Raw genomic sequence first — 24,059 nt, 5'->3', positions numbered from 1 at the left:
CCAAATCCTTCATACCAGTTCTCTTGCAGTGGTTCTCAACCTTCCTAATGCCGCGACCCTTTAATACAGTTCCTCATGTTGTGGTGACCCCCAACCATAAAATTATTTTTGTTGCTACTTCATAACTGTAATTTTGCTACTGTTATGAATCATAATGTAAATATCTGATATGCTATATGTGTTTTCCGATGGTCACGACCCACAGGTTGAGAACCGCTGTTAGAGTAAGAAATAAGGTCAGTTAGGCTCAGGGAATGCCACTTGTCCTGACCATCCACTGACTGGATGGTCAGGTCCTTCAGAGCAGACAGACTTACTTGTCTCTGTCCCTACATGCCACCTACTCATCTCTGGCCCTCACCTACAGATAAGTTTTATTTATACCTGGCATAGAACTCTGAATACAGTACACAAGCAGATCTTCTCCTCCCACTTTCAAAGTAAGATTATTCAGACAACTGCCCCTGCAATTACCTGCTTATATTTACCAACCTTTTGCTTATGTTTCGTTGTTATAAAGTTTGATATGTATGTAGAGATACCAACAAGCATTAATAGCTTGTCTGCTCAATTATGTGTTTCACTTTAATTTTCTTAATTGACATTCCTTTGTGTGTGTGTGTGTTTGTGTGTGTGTAAACTAGTATCGTAGGAGTCGGGTTAACATGGAATGCATCCCCTTAGCCAGACCAAAGCTAAGGACCAGGCTCTGAACTGAGCTGTACCAAGGGCATCTGCCTTCTCCAGATGACACAGCTCCCTTTATCATTTCTATACTAGTAGACATCACATTAAAAGCATATGCCACCCATGAAAAAATGTTAACGGTCACTGTATGATCAGTAATAAAGTTGCACCAGAGTGCTATACAACGTCATTGTATATAATGAAGATATAGTCTATTAGTTTACATGAAAATATACTGCCATCCCAATACGCTGGTGTACTGAGCTGATTTTCCAGAGGTAGAGACGGAATTGAGTTGATCCAACCACATACCTATTCACCCTTTCCCCTCCTTTGATTAATCACATATTTTCAAAATAATTAGCAAGGGCTGGAAGTCTAATCTGCAGTCATAAAAATAATTTGCTTATGATGGAAGAATTATTGCTTTCCCGTCGGTAACATGGTGCCCCTATGGCACACGACACCTCTGAGTTATGTCCTTCTCTTTGAAAGTCAGGTCTGCTGTCTTCCCACCTCTCTGACTGTTCTTTCTTGGTCATAATTGTAGAGACTTCTCCTATAGTGGCATCTCCTTAAACATGCACGTTCCCCAGGGTCCTGTCCTTGGTTGTCCTTCTCCGTCTGCATGGCTTCCCCTGGGTCTTGACTAATGTATGTTAACTGTCACATGCACCATAATGACTGGATCTCTAATACCATGAATACCTATCTATCTTATTCATCTCACACTTATGAATATGTATCCTATTATTACTTCAAACTCAGCAATTTCAAAAGGAATCACCTTTCCTCTGAAAATGGGCTCCTCACCAGTTCCCTCTAAATGCCCTCTGCACAACATTTCCATCTACCTAGTTCTACAAACCAGCAGATATCTGGAAATAATTTTCCCTCTTCCCACCAAATAGTGTTTTTAAAATCTATTGAACCCGTTCCCTCCTCTCCCTCTGCCATTTCATCCCCTCCTTGTCTCTCGTCTAGCAGCTCTTCAGCCTCTGACCTTCCTGCCTACAGCCCCACATCCTCACTCTGCTCTTCTCCTGTCACCAGAAGCACTTTTCCGAAACTCTCATCCTGTAGCTACTACGTAAAATCTTTCAGTGGCTCTAAAGTCCCACCCTGAGCCCACAAAGGGGCCGTTCTCTGCTTGGACCTGTCTTTGGCCTCGGACCCTGATGTCTCCCATGAATTTTCTTCATTATAGCCACTCAGCCTCTCCCCACTCAAACTCAGTAACTGAACAGATTTGGGTAAAGTGGGGTTTTCTGTTTGTTTTTTAGCTGTCTTGCTATCCAACCTCATAACATTTGCTATCAAAACCTGAGGAACCAGCACTCTGCTGTTTTAACATCTCTCTACCATTTAATACCGTACCTCAGTATGTCCTTCTGGCATTCCCACTCCCACCTGACCTGCCTAGTGGGCCTGGCTGTATTTCAAGACCCTGCCTATGCCATAGCCCTTTGGAGGCACCCCTTGAATAATAACTGTATTTGGTGTTTCTGATGACCTTAGTACAAGCCTTACTTGTAGTACCTATTGTACTGTATTACAATGATGTGTTTACTTGTCTGTTTTCCCACTTGATTATGAGCTCTCAGACACAAGCCTATTTATCATTTACCTCTACCCTATCACTGTGCTGAATCAATATTTGTTGAATGAAACAAATACTCTGAGCTCACAAATATGGACACATACATATTCGATATACTCAGAAAAAGAGAGTTACATAGACAATAAACCCTTTACATTTGGAGATGTTTTAGCTCAGAATCAGGCACTCACATTTTTTGATTCAACAAAAATATTTTATAGGGTACTTTCTTATACATTGGTCATTAATTAGTGTATAAAATGAACATGGTCTGTGCCCCCAGGAGTTTACAATCAAATGTGGAGACAGAGTACAAGTCAACATGAGTGGGGCTGGTGCTCTGAAAGAACAGAGCAGAGGCACGTCCTGGGGCAGGGGAGGCGCCAGCCTGCTCTGGACGGCTGGTGAAGGCTTCTTGAGGAGACACTGACCAGTGACCAGGGGCCAGCGTTCCATGGACAGGCAGAAAGCTGCTCCAAGTAAAAGCCACAGCATGTGTGGAGGCCAATTCAGGAAAGAGGTTGGTATGCTTAAGGGACTGAGAATAGGCCACTGTATCTGCAGCATGGAGAGCAAAGGGGATACCATACAACATGAGGGAGGAAGGGGGCAAGCAGCACACTGTAAAGGTCCCTATATGCCATAAGCTCAGTTTGGTTCTAAATTGTGTAGTGGGAAGTCTTCACAAGGCTTTATTTAAAATGGGTGTCATGCTCTGATTGATATTTCCAATGATAACTGAGTGAAGAGAGGGAGCAAAGGGGGGTCAGGGAAGAGGAAAGTGGGGTCCTTCAAGTTAGAGATGGTGGCTTGATGATGGTGGTGTCGGGGTAAAAAAAATGGAAGAAGAAACTGAAGAGGGGAACTCCGCATGGTAATGCCATTAGCAGGCAGTCAAGTGAGTGAAGAGGTAGCTGAGAACAGAGGCCATTTCAGGAACTGGTTTTGGACACACGTCTTGAGGTATCTGTGAGACATTTCAGTGAGAGCAGGTGTCTGTGGCTTGAGCACGCTGGTTGGTTTTTAGTGGAGAAAAGAGATCTGGGAGTCCTCACCATGCAGAGGATACGCAGAATCACACTGACGGAAACCACCTAGGAAGAGGGGACAGAAGAGGAAAAGAGGGTCCAACACTGAGCCCTCAGGGGTCAAACACTTAGAAATCGGCAGGGGAACCTGCACAGCAAACTGAAAAGTGCCAAAGAAGAGGCCCCAAACCAGGTGAGTGCAGCATCACAGAGGCCAAGAGAGGCAAGCATTTCTGGGGAGGGAACAGACAGCTGAGCAGGTGCTGCCAAGAGCTCCAATGCACTGAAGACAGAAAACGGCACTGGCTCTGGTCGGATTTGCAATTGGTTGGCATCTTGAAGCAAGGAGTGGGCAGGCAATCTAGTGAGGCTGCGTGAGGGGGGAGAGGACACTGAGAATTCCATCAGGTTCTACTAAAATACAAATAGGATCTTCATCTATTATTCACCTGCTAGTTCCTTAAAACCAGCCAAGAGCTACGTGCTGTTTCTTTACAAATTTATAACAGGCTTATCTTAAATCCTAACAGATTAAACCCAAATCAAATGCAGAGTCTCCAGTTTGCCTTCTCCATACATCATACTTCTGATATGAAAAACAAAGATTACTTTTAGGTGAGCCACAGAATTTATTTTCATGAATTTTTATTCAAAAGCAAAAGATGTACTGGCAAAGACATGCAATCACCCCTCACTTTGGGAAATTTCCTCTAAGATGCATTATAACTTATTACCTCCTCGGGCTACTTACCCACCCACAGGGAACCACAAGGTGCACGCCTCATGCCTGCTCATGCACACCTTCAGCAACATTCCAGTGAGTTTCCCAAAGTATATTCTGCAGAAACTGTTCCCATAACAAGAACCGAGCAGCTCTGTGGCCTCAGAGAGCTGAGTTTATGAAATGCTGCTCACCTAGAAAATGCTCAGTAAAGGGCTGTTCAGTCCTACACAAGAGAATCTTTAATTTTATGAAACCTAAATTTCCCAGATCTGCTTCACTATACTTTTATTTACATGTAACACCTATTAACCTTTATAGACAATTTTATCAATAGCACTTTGGGAAAATGCTGCCCTACAACTTCTCTGAGAAAATTTCCATTTCTAGGGCATAGAGTTTTGTTCCCTGGGTTTTCTGGAACATTTAACATAGGACAAAATTCTTCAATTAACAGGAAAATTTCCATTTCTAGGGCACAGTTTTGTTCCTAAAGGTCTTCTGGAACATTTAACGTAGCACGAAATCCTTCAATTTGCCTGTTTCCTTTACTCAATTGGCCAACACTGCTATATATATATATAGACACACACACACACACACACACACACACACACTATTGATTTTAGAGAGAGGAAGGAAGAGGGATAGAGAGATAAAAACATTGATGTGAGAGGAACATCATCAGTAAGAGAGAAACATCAATCGGCTGCCTCCTGCACACCCCCTACTGGGGATTGAGCCTGCAACCTGGGCATATGCCCTGACCAAAATCAAACTGTGACCTTCCGGTTCATGGGCCGATGCTCAACCACTGAGCCACATGGGTCAGGCAGGCCAACACTGCTTTCCAAACACATTTGTCAGCTTCTCCTTCTGTCTGCCCTTTGTCAGGCTTTCAAAGTTGTATTAATAGAGCTATACATTTCTTGGTTATAAAGTGCTATACAGATCATTTTATTTGTCAGGATATAAATTTGTGGGGTTTTTTCACTTACCATTTTCAGTGCATCTTTACAGGTAGCAATAATAGTCCATTACTAATTCTAATAGAAACATGATAAAACACTATATATACAACATGTAACTACCTGTAGAACCTCTAGGCTGTTTCTAATCTTTCAACATCTTAAGTAGAGTAATAAACATGCACTTTTTCCTTGAGGGGGGAAAAAATAAAACTCTGCTTTTTAAATCAATTTAACTTTATCAATTTATTGTTATTCCCTTTATTTATAATTCACAGCTAATAAAGTTAACCCAGTAACAGTCTCTGACAAGATCACAGCTGAATGCTCCCTGTTCCCTCATATGTAATGAGGGAATATATACATTACCATGTTCTGAGGGAACAATGTAATAGGTTCCACTACATAAGGCTGTTGTAAAGAAAGCACTTAAAGTAGTGGCTGACATTTAATTTAATAAACACTCGGTAAAGATAACTAGTATCGTCATTTCCAGGGGGAAGCCAAACTCAGCGATTTTATTCATTATACTCTAAACTCCTAGCAACTTTTCTGGACTCAGTAGTTGAAGATGAATCTAGATGAGAGGGAAGACTGAGGAAAAGGGAAGGAGAGTACAATTCTTTGGCTAATTCAAGAGTAATTCAGGTCACTCTATTTTATACCTGAAACTAAAATAATATTGCATGTCAACTGTAATTGCAAAAAATTTAAATACATTAAAAAATACACACACACACACACACACACACACACACACACACACACAGTTCTGTCCATTTTAGAATTGGCCAGAAATTTAAGTAGGCAAATAATTATATGTCCACATACCACAAGGATGCATTTTGGATCCTGGAAACTGTGTATCTGATTTTTAAATAGCTAGAGTTGAGCACACAGTATAAGAAATTATAAAGGACTGCTTTCAAGAAGAACAAGAAAAGACACACACGATGATCTATGCCATCTTTGTGTTTGCAGATTACCTCCCTAAAAAGTATGGGCAACTAGGGAAATTTTCTGTTTGCATAGATAGACTAGTTTTATTTCTTTTACTGCCTCCCCTTCATAAAATTAAAGTAAGTAATTAGTAATATTTATCCAAATTCCTTTTTTCTCCCATATTCTCACAACTCACTCTGACATTGTGTAAATGTCTATTTCTCCATCTTTCCACTCCGTCAATTGAAGTAGAGGCAAGAGCAGCAATGGGCCTCTGACAGCATGCTAAGAGCAACTTAAGTGTTAAGCACCATAAGCAAAACTTATAGGTGGTCTTCTCTCTCCAGTGCTTCCTGCTGAGGAAAAGGTAAGTTCCAGGCTACATATTACAACAATCCTAGATAAGGTTTTACTTTCTGTAGTAACAGCCATCTACTTAATTGTCCTCTCTGCACTGTAAAACTATAGAAAAATTGAGGAAGAAATGGAATTATACAAAAATAAAAATTATTTCAATACATTCTAAGGCTTTTAGTCCTTTCCCATGGCTTAAAAGACTGTCAAAATTAGTATTACAAGTTATAATGTTGGTTACCAACTATACAATGTACAATACTTTAAAATGTGACTTCATAGCTAAGAATGCTATCAACTTTTATAATCTATTTCTTTGCCTAAACATATTCCTGTAATAAAAAAATAAAAATAAAAAATAAATAAATAAAACTGCTCAGATATTCCTACTATTTGCTCCTGGTGCCAAATTGCTTCTTCCAAGCTGTTATGGTTTACTACAAAATTTAAATCAGGATTATTTATTTCACTGGCTTGAGTTAATTTCCCACAAGGATAGCCTAAATATTGCCTTATACTTCAATATATCCTAAATCCTAATAATCCCGGTATTGCTGAGATTTTTATTATTAACATAAAAATGGCTGTTTTTCAAGTAGGTAGAAGGGGAGATATAATATGTGGAATATACTAAGAACATGTATTTAAAGCATAAACAAATATCTAGAATGTGCCCAGAATCATACCACAGTTACATCTTTTCTCTATTAATTGACTTTAAAATGGCATATATTGACCAAATTTTATATTCGATTCTATGTAGGGCTTCGTTATATTAAATAAAGTAGAATGATATTTTGATGGCTCCTAGTCAGGATATTCTTTATTTCTGTTTTGTGCCTTGAAACTATAAATTGTAAAAATTTCAGCTTTTTGAGTATTCCTCATCTTTTGCTGGAAACAGCCAAAAGTCAATCAGAGCCAAACCCTAAGAATAAGGTGAGTGGCTAAGATAGATCATGCAGATTTGGGTAAATTATTAATAACAGCAATGGTGAGTTGTGAAGTCTCAAATTTTCTTGTGTGACATGGAACTATTTCTCGGGGAAATTCCTAGTTAACTATTGGGGGAAAAAAAGAGCAATGGAAGCCACTAAAGTAAGTGTCAAGAGAACTGGTACTTATTCTCATTGCTTTCTGGCTTAATGTACCTCATGTATAGAATTTCAAGATAGTAGTTCCAAGCTAACTAAAGTAGTGCGTCAATTATTCAGTACTATTAGTAAAATAACAAACATTTACTAAATAAGTGAAATACAAAATTAATCATTTGAAAACAGTCTGTACAAAATATACATAAATATAGCAGCCATGGCTAGTGTTGCTCAGTGGCTAGAGTGCCATCCTGTGCAACAAAGGGTCACAGGTTAGATTCCTGGTTAGGGCACATACCCAGGTTGGGGGTTTGAATCCCAGTTGGAGTGTGTGTGTGAGGCAACCTATCAATGTTTTTTTTTCTCTCTCTCTCTCTCCAGAATCAATAAAAAACATATCCTTGGGTGAGGATTTATATATGTACTAGAGGCCCGATGCATGAAATTCATGCAAGAGTAGGCCTTCCTTCCCCCGGCTGCCAGCACTGGCTTCCCTCTGGCACCCGGGACCCGGGCTTCCCTCTAGCCGCTGGCAGACACCTGGGACCCAGGCTTCCCTCGCAGCCCCGGCTTTGTCCGGATGATGTCCAGAAGGATGTCCAGTCAAATTTGCATATTATGTTTTTACTAGAGGCCCAGTGCATGAAATTCGTGCACAAAGGGGTGGGGAGGGACCCTCAGCCCGGCCTGCACCCTCTCCAATCTGGGACAACTTTGGGGGATAAGCGGCAGTCGGACATCCCTCTCGCAATCTAGGACCACTGGCTCCTAATCGCTCACCTGCCTGCCTGCCTAATCGCCCCTCACCCCTCTGCCTGCCTGCCTGATTGGCCCTAACTGCTCCCCTGCTGGCCTGATCACCCCTAACTGTCCTCCCCTGCCAGCCTGATCGCCCCAACTTCCCTCCCCTGCCTGCCTGACCACCCCTTACTGCTCCCCACTGCTGGCCTTATCACCCCTAACTGCTCCTCCCTGCTGGCCTGACCGCCCCTAACTGCCCTCCCCTGCCAGCCTGACTGCCCCTAACCGCCTCTGCCTCGGCCCCTGCCACCATGGCTTTGTCCGGAAGGAAGGCAGGATGATCGGAAGATGTCCAGTCGACCTGGTCTAATTAGCGTATTACCCTTTTATTAGTATAAATTATTATAGATATATAATACTCCCCTTCCTTCATCAGCAGATACTAAATGAAAGTGTCCTTTGATGGTCTGTTCTCATCTGGAATCATGTACTGTGTCTCACTTTGTCTATATCTGCCCCAGAGTTGTAGCAGGGATTAAAGTGAGAAAACTGCTTATACATACACTACTTACAACAGTGCTGGCACGTTGCAGATATTCATTAAAGGGCTGTATTATTGTTATTGCTAATGTTTTATGCCATCATTTCATGATGATTTATGGAGTACCTGCTATATACTTCCATATACTTCAAATGGTACTGAGAAATGAATCATGAGAGAATAGTAACTAATAGTGTCAAGTGCACAAATGCAGTACTGCAAGGGTTTTTCACACGTTATCTAACTCCCTACCATTAGGCTCCCACAATAACATAAAAATGCTCTTTAAGGTTTGCTATAATCTTTCCTCTTCAATTTATCAACCACAGCTTCAAAATTGCTCCACTTGCCTTCCATGGCAGATCACTGTCATGACTTCCTACCACTGTTACCTCCCAATGCTCATTCCTTTGCTTTCTCTTTTCTCTTTCCATTTCTTTCTATTGGTGAACTTAATCCTGTTTCATAGCTTTAACTATATCTTGAAAGCAAAAAACAAGAATGGAGTTTAAGAGATATAATCCAATCTCTTTTTACACATAAAGAATTTGAAACTAGGGAAAATGACTTGCCCAAGTTAGGGCCATCCATTAAGGCCATAGAGACTTCTCTTCTGATGCCACTAGTTTAAAACTCTCATCTGCAAATTCTACAATCAAACTATCAGTAGGATATCATCAGCAGCAAACATTCAATATAGCATATCATTAACCACCTACAAAATACAACCACAGACTTGTCTTAGGTTTCTTTAGTATCCCCTTTAAAAAGCCATGCCTGAAAAGTAAAAAAACAAACAAAACAAAAACAATGAATAGAATGGGCATTGTATTGTTTCTATTTCATCAAAATAGTGTTTTGTTGAACTGTACAATCAATTCCTTTTGAGTATTTTGTAGAGTTAATTCTAGAGATACTATATTCTAATATGTTACTCATACCATTGTGTTTTTATTTAAAACGGAGCACTACACAAAAATGAAAGAATACTCAACTTTATAAAATCCATGGGAGATAAACATCTAAAAATAACCTCAGGTACTTCATCTCTACATAAGAAAAATAATGGAACTTACCTGAGAGAGCTAAACCTTAAACAATATTCATCTTACTTACTGAAAGCTTATTAAATATTAGTGTGTGTATATGTGAGAGTGAGAAAGATATTAGATTACCAAAGTATACTTTGATAATTTAGTAATTCATCACAGTATCAGATGGCATACAAAGATGAATAAGACAACTGCTGCCTACGAGAAGCTTATCATTGACCAACAGTTGTGAAACCCCGTGCTAATCCTGGAAGATGACCTGGAAGATGACTGACCCAGGTAAACAACTGGGAGGTTCCAAAGAACAAGCTTTCCTAACCATACATCTGCCAAATGAATATAAGAACATAAATTCATCTATTCCATGTTTGAGTTTTCATAAAAGGAAATTTATAGGTGTTCAAATTATAGTCTTACACAATCTAAAAGAAGGTTCCAAACACAAAAAAATTTGTAGTCAACTTTCACAGATTTTCATATAGTATTCTTTTAAACAAATACTTCATGAAAACAATAAGATGCTAGCTATTGCCAGTCTATTTTATTTTTTAAAATTTATCTTTATTGTTCAAAATATTACAGATGACCCCCTTTTTTCCCCCTTTAACTCCCTCCACCTCACACCCACCCACCCCAGGTCTTCACCAAACTATTGTCTGTGTGCATGGGTTATGCATATAAGTTATTTGGTTAAAATAGTGCAGATGATGTATTCTTAAATCACACAGTAAATGAACCTTCATAAACTATACCAAAAATTTCAATATATTTAGAAAAATGTCAAAAATGTGGAGAGTGGGACATGTTTGCCTCATACTATTCATATTACCACTCTTCTAATCAGGTTTCTGTCTTTTAGAGGACAGTTCATTTAGTTATAAATCAGGTGGTACAATTTTAATCATATAAGAAGCTTCCAGGTTCAAAGAAATTTTGTTTTGATGTTCTTTTCTTTGCTCAGATTATAGGGAATAAATGGCTTGAAACTGCTATTATAATTACATGCCTTCTGTTGTCTCCTCATCTATGATATAAGGGAGGAGGTGAGGCTGTAAGACTTTAAAGCTCACTTTGAATTGGCAGCATACAGCATAGTAAATTTCTCAGCAATTTAATATGCCAGGCCCAAGGATTAGAGGATTAGGAAAAGGCTTTATCAAAATCTGTACTATTTCTCTGAAGACAGGCTGAGTGACAAGGCCAAGTATAAGACAATCATACTAGTTGTGAACAGTATTTCCTAGCCAAATTAAAAATGCTATAAAACTGACATTTCTAATATGTTACTCATATCATTGTAAATTCTTATTTAAAACAGACCACTTAATACTTTTGTTTTGCAGAACAGAGTTTAGAATTACACAGAGCTAGACTCCTAGTTATACACTATCTAACCTTAAGCAAGGCATTGACTCTGAGTCTGTTTCCACTGTATGTATACAATAGAATTCACTAAGTAGTAATCATTACTGTTAACATTCTAGAAGAATTCTTGATCTTCAAGAATTATATACTACAATCTAAAGCTATAAAACATACACCTAATTCATTATCCTCCTATATAATAAAAGCCTAATATGCTAAGTGTCCAGTTGTCCGGTCATCTGTTCAATCAATCAAAGCATAATATGCTAATAATATGCTAAGGTGACTCAACCGCTCCCTATGACATGCACTGACCACCAGGGGGCAGATGCTCCAACCAGTAGTTTAGTTTGCTGCTGGGGTCTCCAACCAATAGGGATTGAGTGAGACTGGCCAGACATGCCCTGGAGCCTTCCCGCGGTCCCTCCCCAGCCCCAATTGTGGGTGGGTGGGTGGGAGGTAATCAACCAAAGACCATCCTATATAATAAAAGGCTAATATGCAAATTGACCAAACGGCAGAACAACCAGTCACTATGACATGCATTGACCACCAGGGGGCAGACACTCAATGCAGGAGCTGCCCCCTAGTGGTCAGTGCACTCCCACAGTGGGGGCGCCACTCAGCCAGAAGCCCAGCTCATGGCTGGCGAGCGCAGCCACGGTGGTGGGAGCCTCTCCCACCTCCACGGCAGCACTAAGGATGTCCGACTGCTGGCTTAGGCACGCTAAGCTGTCAGTCGGACGTCCCCTGAGGGCTCCTGGACTGCGAGAGGGTGCAGGCCGGGCTGAGGGACCCCCCGAATGTATGAATTTTGTGCACGAATGTCATGCACTGGGCTTGTAGAAAATACTTGTTGTAACATAAACTATTACAAATTGTGAGTCCAAGTGCTGTGTCATTTTATAAGCCACCTAGTGACATTCGTGCACTATGGGGGCGGGTTCGGGGGGTCCCTCAGCCCGGCCTGCACCCTCTCACAGTCCGGGACCCCTTGGGAGATGTCCGCCAAGAGGTCCTTAGCCCTGCCGTGGAGGTAGAGGCAGGAGAGGCTCCTGCCACCGCCACTGCACTCACCAGCCGTGAGCCTGGCTTCTGGCTGAGTGGTGCTCCCCCTGTGGGAGCGCACTGACCACCAGGGGGTAGCTCCTGCATTGAGCATCTGCCCCCTGGTGGTCAGTGCATGTCATAGCAACTGGTCATTCTGACATTCGGTAGATTTGCATATTAGGGTTTTATTACATAGGATATATGATGGAACTTTTTGCAGCCCTAAACTCAATTTAACTTCCTATTAGATAATGAAACCCATGAAGTGGGTCTAGGGTTTGGGAGAGTAGTTAAAAATGAAATGCAATGTAAGAAATCTAAAACTTTAGTGACATAATTCATATGGTCTATATGGCAACAAAATTCTTTATATACTACTAGAGGCCCAATGCATGAATTCGTGCACCTTAAAAGAAACTGTGGGCTGAAAGGCTGCAGTAGGAACAGGGGCAGGTCTCGGCCCATCCTCCACGCCCCTACCCATAACCTCCCACCACAGCCCCTGGTCCCCTGTCTGCCAGCAGCCCTGCTCCCATCACCGTCGCTCCCATGTGCTATTGGCGCTGACCACGCTCGCACCCACTGACAGCGCAGAGCACTTGGGGCCAGTGCCAGCAGCAGGCGCGAGAGCCAGGCAGGACTGTGGTACGCAGGAGCAAAGAATTTTCAGTAACCACCAGAGGCTCACTCTGCTGACAGTGACCGGCACCCCGCCTTGGTCTGGCGCCCCTGCTCACCTGCCCCATCATCCCGCCACAGCCAACACCTGCCATGTTCTGCATATGCCTCCGGGTGATCAGCACACGCAATAGCTACCAGTTGTTCGGTTGTTCCATTAGGTCTAGCCTATTTGCATATTAACCTTTTATTTTATAGGAGATATACATACATACATATATATATATATAGATATATATATATATTAGAGGCCCTATGCATGAGATTTGTGCACTGGGTGGGGAGTCCCTCAGCCCGGACTGCACCCTCTCACAGTCTGGGACCCCTTGGGGGATGTCTGTCTGCCAGCTTATGCCTGACTGCAGTCCGGAGCTCTCGCAGTCTGGTACCCCTCACTCCTTACCACCCACCTGCAGTGGAGGGGGCAGAGGCTCCCTCCACCGCTGCTGGGCTCACCAGTCGTAAGCCTGGCTTCTGGCTGAGTGGTGCTCTCCCTGTGGCAGCACACAGACCACCAGGGGGAAGCTCCTGTGTTGGGCGTCTGCACCCTGGTGGTCAGTGTGGTCATTCCACTGTTGGTCGATTTGCATTTGCATATTATGCTTTTATTATATAGGATGTTTCAGAAGGTGTGTTTATTAAAATGAGGTAGTCCAAATTATAGAATAATTCACAAAGCCATAGACCCTATGTTTGTAACTAACTGTAAAACAATACTTTGGGGAGAAGTAAAGATGTATGGGCTTCAGGATGGGATGAATACTATGCTTTTAATTATTTTTATGTGAATAATGATAGTTATTACTTTAATAAAAATAGGAACGGCAGTATTAAAATAGTCCTTGGTAGTGCAGAGCTTCTCAGATTAAGGTTTAAAGGTTTTATTCAGTAGTTGAGAATACTAGCTCATTATTACTAGAACTTTGTACTACTACTAACTGCATAGCATCTGCAAAACTTATTTAACACTAAGATTTTGGAATTTACTAGTAAGTAATAAAAATATTATTTAAATAACACTACCAACAACAGCCACATTAGGAACCAAAACTGAGGACATGTATGGTTTGTATAACATACCCTTGTTTAATCCTTTCAATAATCTCATGAAGTAGTTAATATCTCCAGTTTAAGATAAAGAACCCCTCCCCCAAGAAATTAGGCAACCCCCAATATCACATGATTAATTTGTGGTAGAACTAAGATTTATACTCAGGGCTTTACATCTTCAAAGTCAATGTTCTTTATGATGTTCCAACCTAACATCAGTTTACTAGTAGTAGCCTGACATAACAGGTAAACATAATTCATGTTAGTTACAATATCAACTAATGGGATAAGTTGTTACTTTCACATACAGCACCACACAGAACTTTGCATAAATGAATAATTTTAATTTTGCCCATAAAGAAATGTTTAAAAAGCAGAAGAAAAGCTAGATTTGATTCATTTTTAAGACATGGTCTACCAAAACATTATCTTCAGTGAATCTTCCTAAAAGTCTGAAAGTAGAATCATAAGCTAAGGCACCAAAAAAAATCAGAAAGTTGAGTCTTTGTGAACCAACCTGTGTAACTACAGGCCAGCTGTCTACCTATAGTGGACCTGGAGTACACAAAGTGTCAGAGGGTATGGAATCTAGGATTAGGGCCATAGGGAGCAGCCATTCCCCTAGTTGAGGCTTTCCCCTAGTAGAGGTGTTTTTTTGTTTTGCTCTTTGTTTTTTTAGCTCAAATACAATGAAGCAGTGCCTCAAAAATTCACGATAAAAATGACCAACACAGAATTATCAAGCACCAGTTTAGGGAGGAAAAAAAGATATTTTTAGGCAGCAAAGTTTAAATATTTTCCTCCCACGCATACATTCTCAAGAAATCACTAGAGGAGTTCTTCTATTAACAAACCAACAAAGAAAAACAGGAGAACCAGAAATTTCCAAGACTCCTGGTGTAGAAAAGAAAATACTAGCATGATAAATGTGTGGCAGGCACTGAAAGCAACCAATTCGGACTGCAGAACTCCATGAAATATATAACCAGGTACAAGTGAAAATGACAACCACCTTTAATTGGGAAGAATTTTACAATGCTAAATAAAAATGAGTTGATGATAGGATACATAAAAAACAAGGGAACAACAGTGCTCGGTAGAGTATATTTTCATTGGACAGAAAATTTTTCTTTTCCCAATTTCTAAAAGCTTATGAAGAATTCATTTTTGTTTCAGTAGATTCAGTTATTTCACTATTAGTGGAAAATGAAAGCTCCAAATACTTTTTTTTTTTTTACTGAAAAAGTATATATAACAAAGTATTTCTATGCTTGATAATGCATAGATTATATTTTGTGTGAGTGGGGTTCAATTTTTAGGTTATTTTTATATTTTTAATTTTGTATTCTGGAACCGATGAATATAAATTAACAATGCTAGCATAACCAAGTGATTGCCTTTTCTTCTCTCTCTGGCAGCACATTTCTCCTATGACCATTCCCTCCTTATTTCCAGTCTCTCTACTCAATTTTTCATAACCAAACTACTGCAATGTTCATTAATCCTAAATCTGAAAAGATATTTTGGAAGGGTAGCATTTATATTAAAGGGCATTTTTCAAGGGAACTGTCCTAACACTAAAGGGTATAAATTTTTAGGGATAGTCATAATTTTTTCATACATCCAGTAAATATTACTAGGTGGTTACTGGGTTGACTACTACCCAGGATTCAAAGACAGACAATTCATATATCCAAGCCTCAACAAGCTTAAAATCTAATAGAGACTTTAAATACTCACAGTAAAAAGAGAACACAAAATAAAACGCAGCAATCAAGCTCAAATGCAGAAATATGCTCAAAAATCAGTGAGCATATTTCTAGCTACAAAAATCCTAGACCAACTCCAAAATCAGGGTGTCCAGGGAAAAGGCAAATCATTGAGACTCACACTAGCTCCTGATTCTACTAGTCATTTTCCCAGGGTTCTTCAGAAGCTATTAAAAAACATAGAAGTTGCATAGACATGTGAAAACCTGAAATCTATTACACATCTTCTTCTAGAGCAGTGGTTCCCAACATGGGGCACACACCCCACAGGAGAGGGGCAATTTGATTTTTAAGGAGGGTAATTCAAGAATGAGTTATTAACAGTGAATTTTCTGCATTTCTTATGGTTCTAGGGGCCTCATATAGAGTATATAAATATAAACTGACATATTTATGCATTTCAGTTCTCTAGTATGTTTTGAAACTTTATTTGCTATTTTTCATATCACTTCATATTATTATTATTTCAATAATTTCTTAGTGATTTCTTCCTCAGTACTTCAACTGTTCTTTTGTTCCTTTATTTTTCTCTTTTATGGATGCCATGTTCTTTGGAAGCTTGTTTAGACCAAGTTAATGGGCCTTTTAGGCTTCCTCCACATAACGAGGAGTTCACTTTTGGAATAATAAGAATTATATGTCACGGGGTCATCAGGATTTTAGAGGTGCTTAGGAAGGGCATGGCCAAAAAAGGGTTGGGAACCACTGTTCTAGAATATGAAAATAAAGCTAATACTGAAATGACTTTCTGCCACAAATAGATCAATATCTCAAGTCACTGAGTACAATGTCTGAGAACTTATAGAGACCATTTAGAGATACCATAATTTTTTTTTAAAAGCAGTAACATTTGTATAGCCTACTGAGAATGTGAGGGAGCACATCGATGCAGATTAATTAAACAGACACAGTAAATTGTCTTTCCCAATTAATAATGTCAGTTCACTCATGAAAAAGATAATTAGAAAACAAGCAGAAAATGACAAGAATATAGACTCTTGTCAATAAATGGCAAAATGTACACTATGGACCATGACAGTTACTATGCTATAGTTTCTGGATAACCAAATCTCAACGTTGAAAAGGTATAACATTGCCTTGATGTGTCCACCAAAAATCCTGAACACCTATTTCTTTCTTTTTAAAAAAACAAAAACAAAAACCTAGGGCACAGGGGGTCTCCCAGTCTCCCATCCAAGTAGTAACCAGGACCGACACTGCTTAGCTTTGGAGATAAGGCGCCTTCAGAATGGCATGGCCTAACACCCAGGTATCGGTTCACCTAGTTCTTATCTAGGCTTTACATTCATCAGTGTTTCTTTTGTTGTTGTTCACTCTTGTGTGTATTTTTTTAAATGGTAGTGATGATTATTACACATGTAACTTGTCTGAGAAATAAAAGGAACAGAACCAAAGAACATGGCTGACAGTTACCTTGAATATACAGGAGTAAAAAGTAGTTTTACAGTTGCGAGTACATGAAACAATAAACCTATTGTAATGATCATAACCTGCATATTTTTTTCCCATATGAACTATAAACCTACTTTTGCCTACCTCTGTATTAAACAAAATCTTTACCTTCTACTATAGTATGATTTCTCCCAACACATTTCCCTTTTCCAAGATTAAACTCATTTTTTCCATTATAACCAAACCCACAAAAACCCACTTATGCCAAAGTGAGATCCTACTCTATCTTAATGTCCTCAACACTGTTAACTGGGTAATTACTTTGAAAATGTTAAACAACCCAATCAAAAAATGGGCAATGGACCTAAATAGATACTTTTCTAAAGAGGACATAAGGAAGGCCAAGAGACATATGAAAACATGCTCAAAGTCACTAATCATCTGAGAGATGCAAATCAAAACAACAATGAGGGACCACCTCACACCTGTCAGAATGGCTATCATCAACAAATCAACAAATAACAAGTGCTGGCTTGTGGAGAAAAAGAAACCCTCATGCACTGCCGGTGGGAATTCAGACTGGTTTTGCCACTGTGGAAAATAGTATGGAGTTTTCTCAAAAAACTAAAAATAGAACTCCCATTTGACCCAGTGATCCCATTTCTAGGAATATATCCCAAGAACCTGGAAACACCAATCAGAAAGGATATATGCACCCTATGTTCATAGCAGCACAATTCACCATAGCTAAGATTTGGAAACAGCCTAAGTGCCCATCAGCAGATGAGTGGATTAAAAAACCATGGTACAGCTACACAATGGAATACTACGCTGCGGTAAAAATGAAGGAATTCTTACCATTTGCAACAGCATGGATGGAACTGGAGACCATTATGCTAAGCAAAATAAGCCAGTCAGAGAAAGATATCACATGATCTCAATCACTTGTGTAATATAATGAACAACATAAATTGATGAACAAAAACAGAGACAGAGAAGCAACGATCAGACCATCATCAAATCTCAGAGGGAAGGTAGGGGAGGGTGGGGGTAAGGGGGAGAGATCAACCAAAGGACTTGTATGCATGCATATAAGCCTAACCAATGGACACAGACACCAGGGGGGGGGGGGGGAATGGGGGGTAAGGACACATATGTAATACCTTAATCAATAAAGAAAAAAATTGAAAATAAAAAAAGAAAATGTTACTACCAATATTTTTAAATGGTGAATAATAATATTTAAATTCTGGATTGAAATCAGAGCAAAAATGTAAAAACAAAGGAGTAGATCATTAGTGATTGTGACAAATACAAAATATTTTTAAAATGCAGCTGTAAGCACATGTACAAACTAGGAAAATATAGGAATTTTAAGCAAAAGCTAAGCATAAAAATACCTTTTTATGTGTTTTAAATATATAAACGAGAGATATTTTCATGCCTGGATTTTTTTCAACTGTATCCAATAACAAAGGAGAAAGGAAACAGTTATAGTTCTATTATGTAAATCCACATTTGTCTATGTTGGCAAAAGCACAAGTGAATCACCCAATGGAAAGAATGACATTAGGAAGACCAAGATGGCTGATGGTTAAAATAATTTTCTATTTTCTGTAACTAACACCTGATTCTTACTTTGGCTTTATATCAATACAGTGTTTTGTTCTCAATCTTGTCTTGTGTATATTCTTTTTAATGAAAGTGATGATGTTACACATGTAACTTGCCTGAGTGAGAAATGAAAGGAACAGAACCAAAAGGATCTTCTGGAGGATGGTTATGTGGAGCAGAAAGTGGTTCTACATTCTTATCTGAGGATGCTCTCTCCTCGAGCCTATCTGCAAAAATAAAATGAAACAAAACAAAAAATAAAATAAAATAAAATAAAAAACGGTCTTTAAAAAATTTTTAAGTGGTTTACAGTGTAAATAAAAGTGAAAATTAAACAAAGAAACGTTTGAAAAATATTACATTCAGAGTTCATTTTTAAAACTATTAGGGGTAATCCTGAGTTTAATACATTATTTGTTGCTACAAAAGCAAGCTTAACAATGTAATCACAGAGCTAGATTTCACTAAATCCAATTAACGTAGTAATTTGGTTTGGTTTATTTAAATACCAGTTGTCTTCAACTTGTAACATACTGGACCTGCACTTAAACCCAGTGTACTAAACAGAGACATATTTGGCAGACTTTCTCCATAAATACATATGGAAAAAATATTGCAAATTGTCTCTCATTCATTAAATAAGTAAATCCTATTTCTCAACAGCAATAAAAGTAACACTATATTTTATAGTTCATTTCTCATATTGTTTATAGTTATTAAATCATTCACATACACACAGGTACAAAGATATAGGTATCTATTAAATTAAACATCTTATTGACATACCTTATTTATTCACCCAGCAAATACTTCTGTATTGTTTAGATACAGGCACTGTTTTAGGCAATGAGCATGCAACACCAAATTAAACAAAAATGCAATAAGCAAATAAGAAATATACATGTAGCATGTTAAAAACAAATAAACCTACAGACCAGGGCTGGGGAACTTATAAGGCCTATGAAATGATTTGGTTTGGCCCTGCCCAAGGCATTAAGGGTGAGTTAATTAAATGTTAGACCAAATTTTTTAAGTTGATAATTTTGTATGGCCGGTGAATGATGTGATACTCAAATGGCTCTTGGCAGAAAAAGGTTACCAGCCCTGCTAGAGAGAAAAATGTAGTGCCAGGTAAAAAGGTTTAACGGAGATACTGACTGGATGGTTCTGGAAAGGGTCCTGAGATTCTGGCCTTCAACAGGCTCCCAAGTGAAGAGATAATACTGGTCAAGGGAGCATATTCTTCAGAAGGCAAAAGCCTAGAGCCTACATAATCCTGAATATACTCAATTACTGCTATGAACAACTAATTCTTTAAATATCTTTATGATAATGGATACAATGACTAACTTTTATGGCTAAAACTAACTCTGCAAAGTCCACATGAAACTTCAGGTTGCTTAAATTTTTACTTAAATTTTTTTGAAGCACTAATATTTTGTTAAGAAAACACATCTGACAATTGACCTATACACAAACAAAACTTCCAAAACTTAAGAGCTGTTTTTCAAATCCAATACTGCAAGGGATAACAGTAAAATTTTATTTTAGGTTTTCTTTTTCAAGATATTAACTGTATACTTGATTCAGGAAATCAGTAACAAATGCTGATTGAACTATGGGAAAAAAAGCTTTTTTTAAAATATTTTGTTGTTCAACACCTCTGTATATTTCAGTGTGTGCCCACCACCCAAAGTCAATGCAATATTCAGATCACATATCATAGAATCTACACTTGAAACCTACATAATCTTTAACAACATCACCCCAATAAATTTAATTTTAAAATGATTTTTTTTAAAATTTTGAACATTAAAAAAAAGAGAGAGAGGTTAGTCTCATAGCATATTTCTAAAAAAATAAGACTGGAGAATACTTTACGTAACCAAGGGTCTTTAATTTATTGTCGTGGGAAGCTATCAATCAAACCTAAGAGCAGCCTAAGAATCAGTGAATCATAGGGTACCTGTGGTTACCCATGTTTTCAGACCCTGATTGCATTTATAGAATATCTGTAAAACCAGAGATTGTGCTTTGTATCACAGTCCTAGACTCCCCCATCCGTTCTTCATTTCCCAAACTCTGGTGCACAAAAAGTGAGGACAAAGGAAAAGGGATGGGAAGGACAAATGGAGAGACTGTCTCAGAATGATAGACACAGCATATCATTATCCAAGATCCCTCATTCTTGAAAATCAAGGCAGAGTTCATAGGAACTTAGGTCTAAATCAGGACCAAACTTCCTTCCTAAACCATCTGCATCAGTCACTGCCTGGATTCCTGTGTAAAATGTAGTTACCTGAGACCTACCACAGACCTAATGAGCCAGAATATCTAGGTAGGGAGTCTATATTTTAACATAATCTACAGGTTTATAAACTACTAAACCAATAGTTACAGAATATAAAAATGCAAAGTTACCAGTAAGATTCTTTAAATCCTCACACACTGGTGGGTGAATTCATGATAAATGTTCAAATAACACCATATAGTAATGATAAGAGTAGAAACATTACCATGTAGGAGTAAACTAATATTTTTTATATAGAGGGTCCTCATAATTAAAAATATGAAGACATTGTTCAATGCAAACATTATCCAATTATTTCAAAACAGGTATCAGGATAGATTCACTATAAAATGAATCATGTTCTCATTGTTCCACAAAACATAGAATCAATTTTTCCATGAAAGAGTTTTTAAGTAATTTAGATTTTCAAAGTTCACATGATAATCTGGGTCCCAGGACACAAAATAGAAAATAAAAACATATACTGCATTAATTATTTTAAATGATCGATTATTTCATAATTAAAAACTAATGAAGTGGTATGTAGAGTTACTTTTCAACTATATACTCACCCTAAAATGTATTTGAAGTTCTATTTCAAATAATTGGTTTTAACAATTAATAAATTATAATGATCTGATTATCCCCTGTGTCTCCCTGCCAATACCCAAAAAGAAAAACTTTGTTTCCATTTTTTAAATCTTGCTTTGGGGTCACTCAACATAAATTGTAGGAGACATGTCAAACAAAAAGTTATGATGAAAACAAAAATTTTAATAAAAATATGTAAGACTGGTTTCACCAAAGTTAACAAACTTTTAATAGAGCAAAGCTTTTGTTTGATTTGTCCAATATAAGAAACTTACCTCTCCCAGCCTTTCTAACAGAACTATTGGTGAATAAAGGCAGTATCTTTTCAAAAATTTTAATTGCTACAGATGGCAAAAATACAGGAATTAAAAATCCTAGAATCAAACTATATTCCATAATACCTATCATCAGAAAAAATTAACTACTCTAAATTGTTCAAGCCATTATCTTATTTATTAACCTTTAGGCTGTTCAAGCCAATGGTTAATAAATAAGATTTAAAAGTGCAGTCTTCATCTGATACTTGTGAAACTGTTTTAGTATACGCAAAAATTTCTGTTATTCTGCTCTGAAGGAACCATAATATATAAATTATATATTATATATAATTAGCTTAAAATGATGAGTTAATGTTTTACAACAAACTAATTATATAAGCAGATGTTTATATATATTTTATTCTGTGGCTTCATAGAAAACAAAACAAAACACACATTCAGTAGATTTTGCAAAATAGCCAGTCTTTAGTTTCTTCTATTCTTCCTTTTAGTTTTGATGTAATTTTAAACAAACAAAAAACAAACAAACAATAAATTCACCATCGACAAAAAAAATATTCCATTCTATTAAGTATTATTTTTAATTAACATGTAGAGCTACACAGCTATTTGAACAAATGCAAGTTAAACATTTTCCCAAAGCAAACACCTGTATTCTAATTAGCATTTAATGTGTTAAATATTATGACAATTAGATTACCAAAGTTTACATACTAATCTAGATATTTTGGTACAACAGACAATGAAAAATATACTTAAATTTTTAAAAATATCACTGAGGCCAGCTGTATTAATAATTCTTCATTTTGATTTAATGTTTTGGTTTTAATTAGGAACAGGTAAAAAATTCTGAAGCATAAATAATATTCAGTTACACTAAAAGCAAAAGTAAGAAGAATCTGGTTTATTTCACATGTTAAATCCCTTTCTATTTTCTTAAAGATCACTAAAAAACAGCTCTTGTTATAATTTTAGTATCTCAAAATATATGATTTTAACATTATCTTCTAGATAATAGACATAAGTATTTCCTAAACACCAAATGCTTTTTATTTTTTTCTTTTAATAAATAACCATGTATCATTTAAAAAATAAAATGTGAAATAAGAATGTATTAGTATGAGCAATCATTACATGGTCAATGGTTATACCTTTAAGAAAGTATCTCATAAACCAAATCTAAATTATTTTATAAAGGACTTTGAAAATTGGTGAAAAATAACTGCCTGAGGAAAAAAAAGATGAATTTGGTACTTCAAATAAATCAATAATTTATTTATTCATTTTTGTAAAGTTGTTAAGAGACAGAGGAACCAAGCAATAATGACCAAACAATCAACTTTCATGACACTAGCTTTTACCAAAACTCTTTAAGTTTCTGGAAGAGGTCTTTTGCCCATCGGTGTAATTTAAACCTGACCTATCAACTAGATCAAATATTAGATACATGTCTGCTGGTGAGTGAAAGAGGTGCTAGAGATGACTGAATAGCACAGCTAAGTAAAACTTCAGGAGGAAGACTTTCTAAATTATATTCTATATATTCTTGATTTCTTTGTAAACTTTACTAAAACATTTCACCTTTCTTGAACCCAATTTTTATGACTATCAATTACTAAGAGAAAAAAAGACATGTTTCTGTATCTCCTTCATTGCTGTTACCTGCCACTCTTGCTGTTGTGTTTGCTCACAAAATCCCTTCTAATTTGGTGTTTTGATTGCCAGCTGAGAAACCTGATAATTTAAATATAATTTTCAAATTCTGGTTAAAAGGCAATAACCTCATAAGTTGGCACCTAAAGACTTACACAGAAGGTGAGAAAAGGGAAAGTGGCATTTTATTGAGCGCCCAGATTCTTTAAAGACATTTCACTTAATTTTCTTGAGAACACTCTTAGTTAAAGCATCATTATACTCAGCTTTTAAGTGAGGAAGTGAGACAGCAGTTAAGTGACTTCATTGAGATTACCACCTAGTTAAATGGCACGTCAGGGCTCAGAGTTCCTATTTTCTGGTGTTATATGCCAACTTAAGTGCATCAGTCTCTGACAAGGATTTCCTTAACTCAGGGACTATCCAGGCATTTGCCAAATGGATGAGTTACTCTAAGTATGACCTTCACATAAAGTTCCTCCTATACTTTTACTTGGAACTTAACACCTTTCCATAATTAACAGTGTAATGAAGTCTGAACTCTCTTTGGCATATGTACATGTGCACAACTACATATATA

The 24,059-nt window shown here is 37.7% G+C and overlaps 1 protein-coding gene across 1 annotated transcript in view; it reads right to left on the bottom strand.

The window, feature by feature from the left end:
- BMP2K (BMP2 inducible kinase) overlaps positions 1-24,059 on the bottom strand; it is a gene marked incomplete at its 5' end in the record, with an annotated part of 126,562 nt that overhangs the window by 3,432 nt on the left and 99,071 nt on the right. Inside the window, one exon of the mRNA XM_014451976.2 lies at positions 18,784-18,894. Coding sequence (XP_014307462.2) covers positions 18,784-18,894 — 111 coding nt within the window. The remainder of the gene's footprint in view (positions 1-18,783; positions 18,895-24,059) is intronic.

Source organism: Myotis lucifugus, unplaced genomic scaffold (genome assembly GCF_000147115.1).
Source record: "Myotis lucifugus unplaced genomic scaffold, Myoluc2.0 scaffold_12, whole genome shotgun sequence".
NCBI lineage: Eukaryota > Metazoa > Chordata > Mammalia > Chiroptera > Vespertilionidae > Myotis > Myotis lucifugus.
This window is presented reverse-complemented; position numbering and strand designations above follow the sequence as displayed.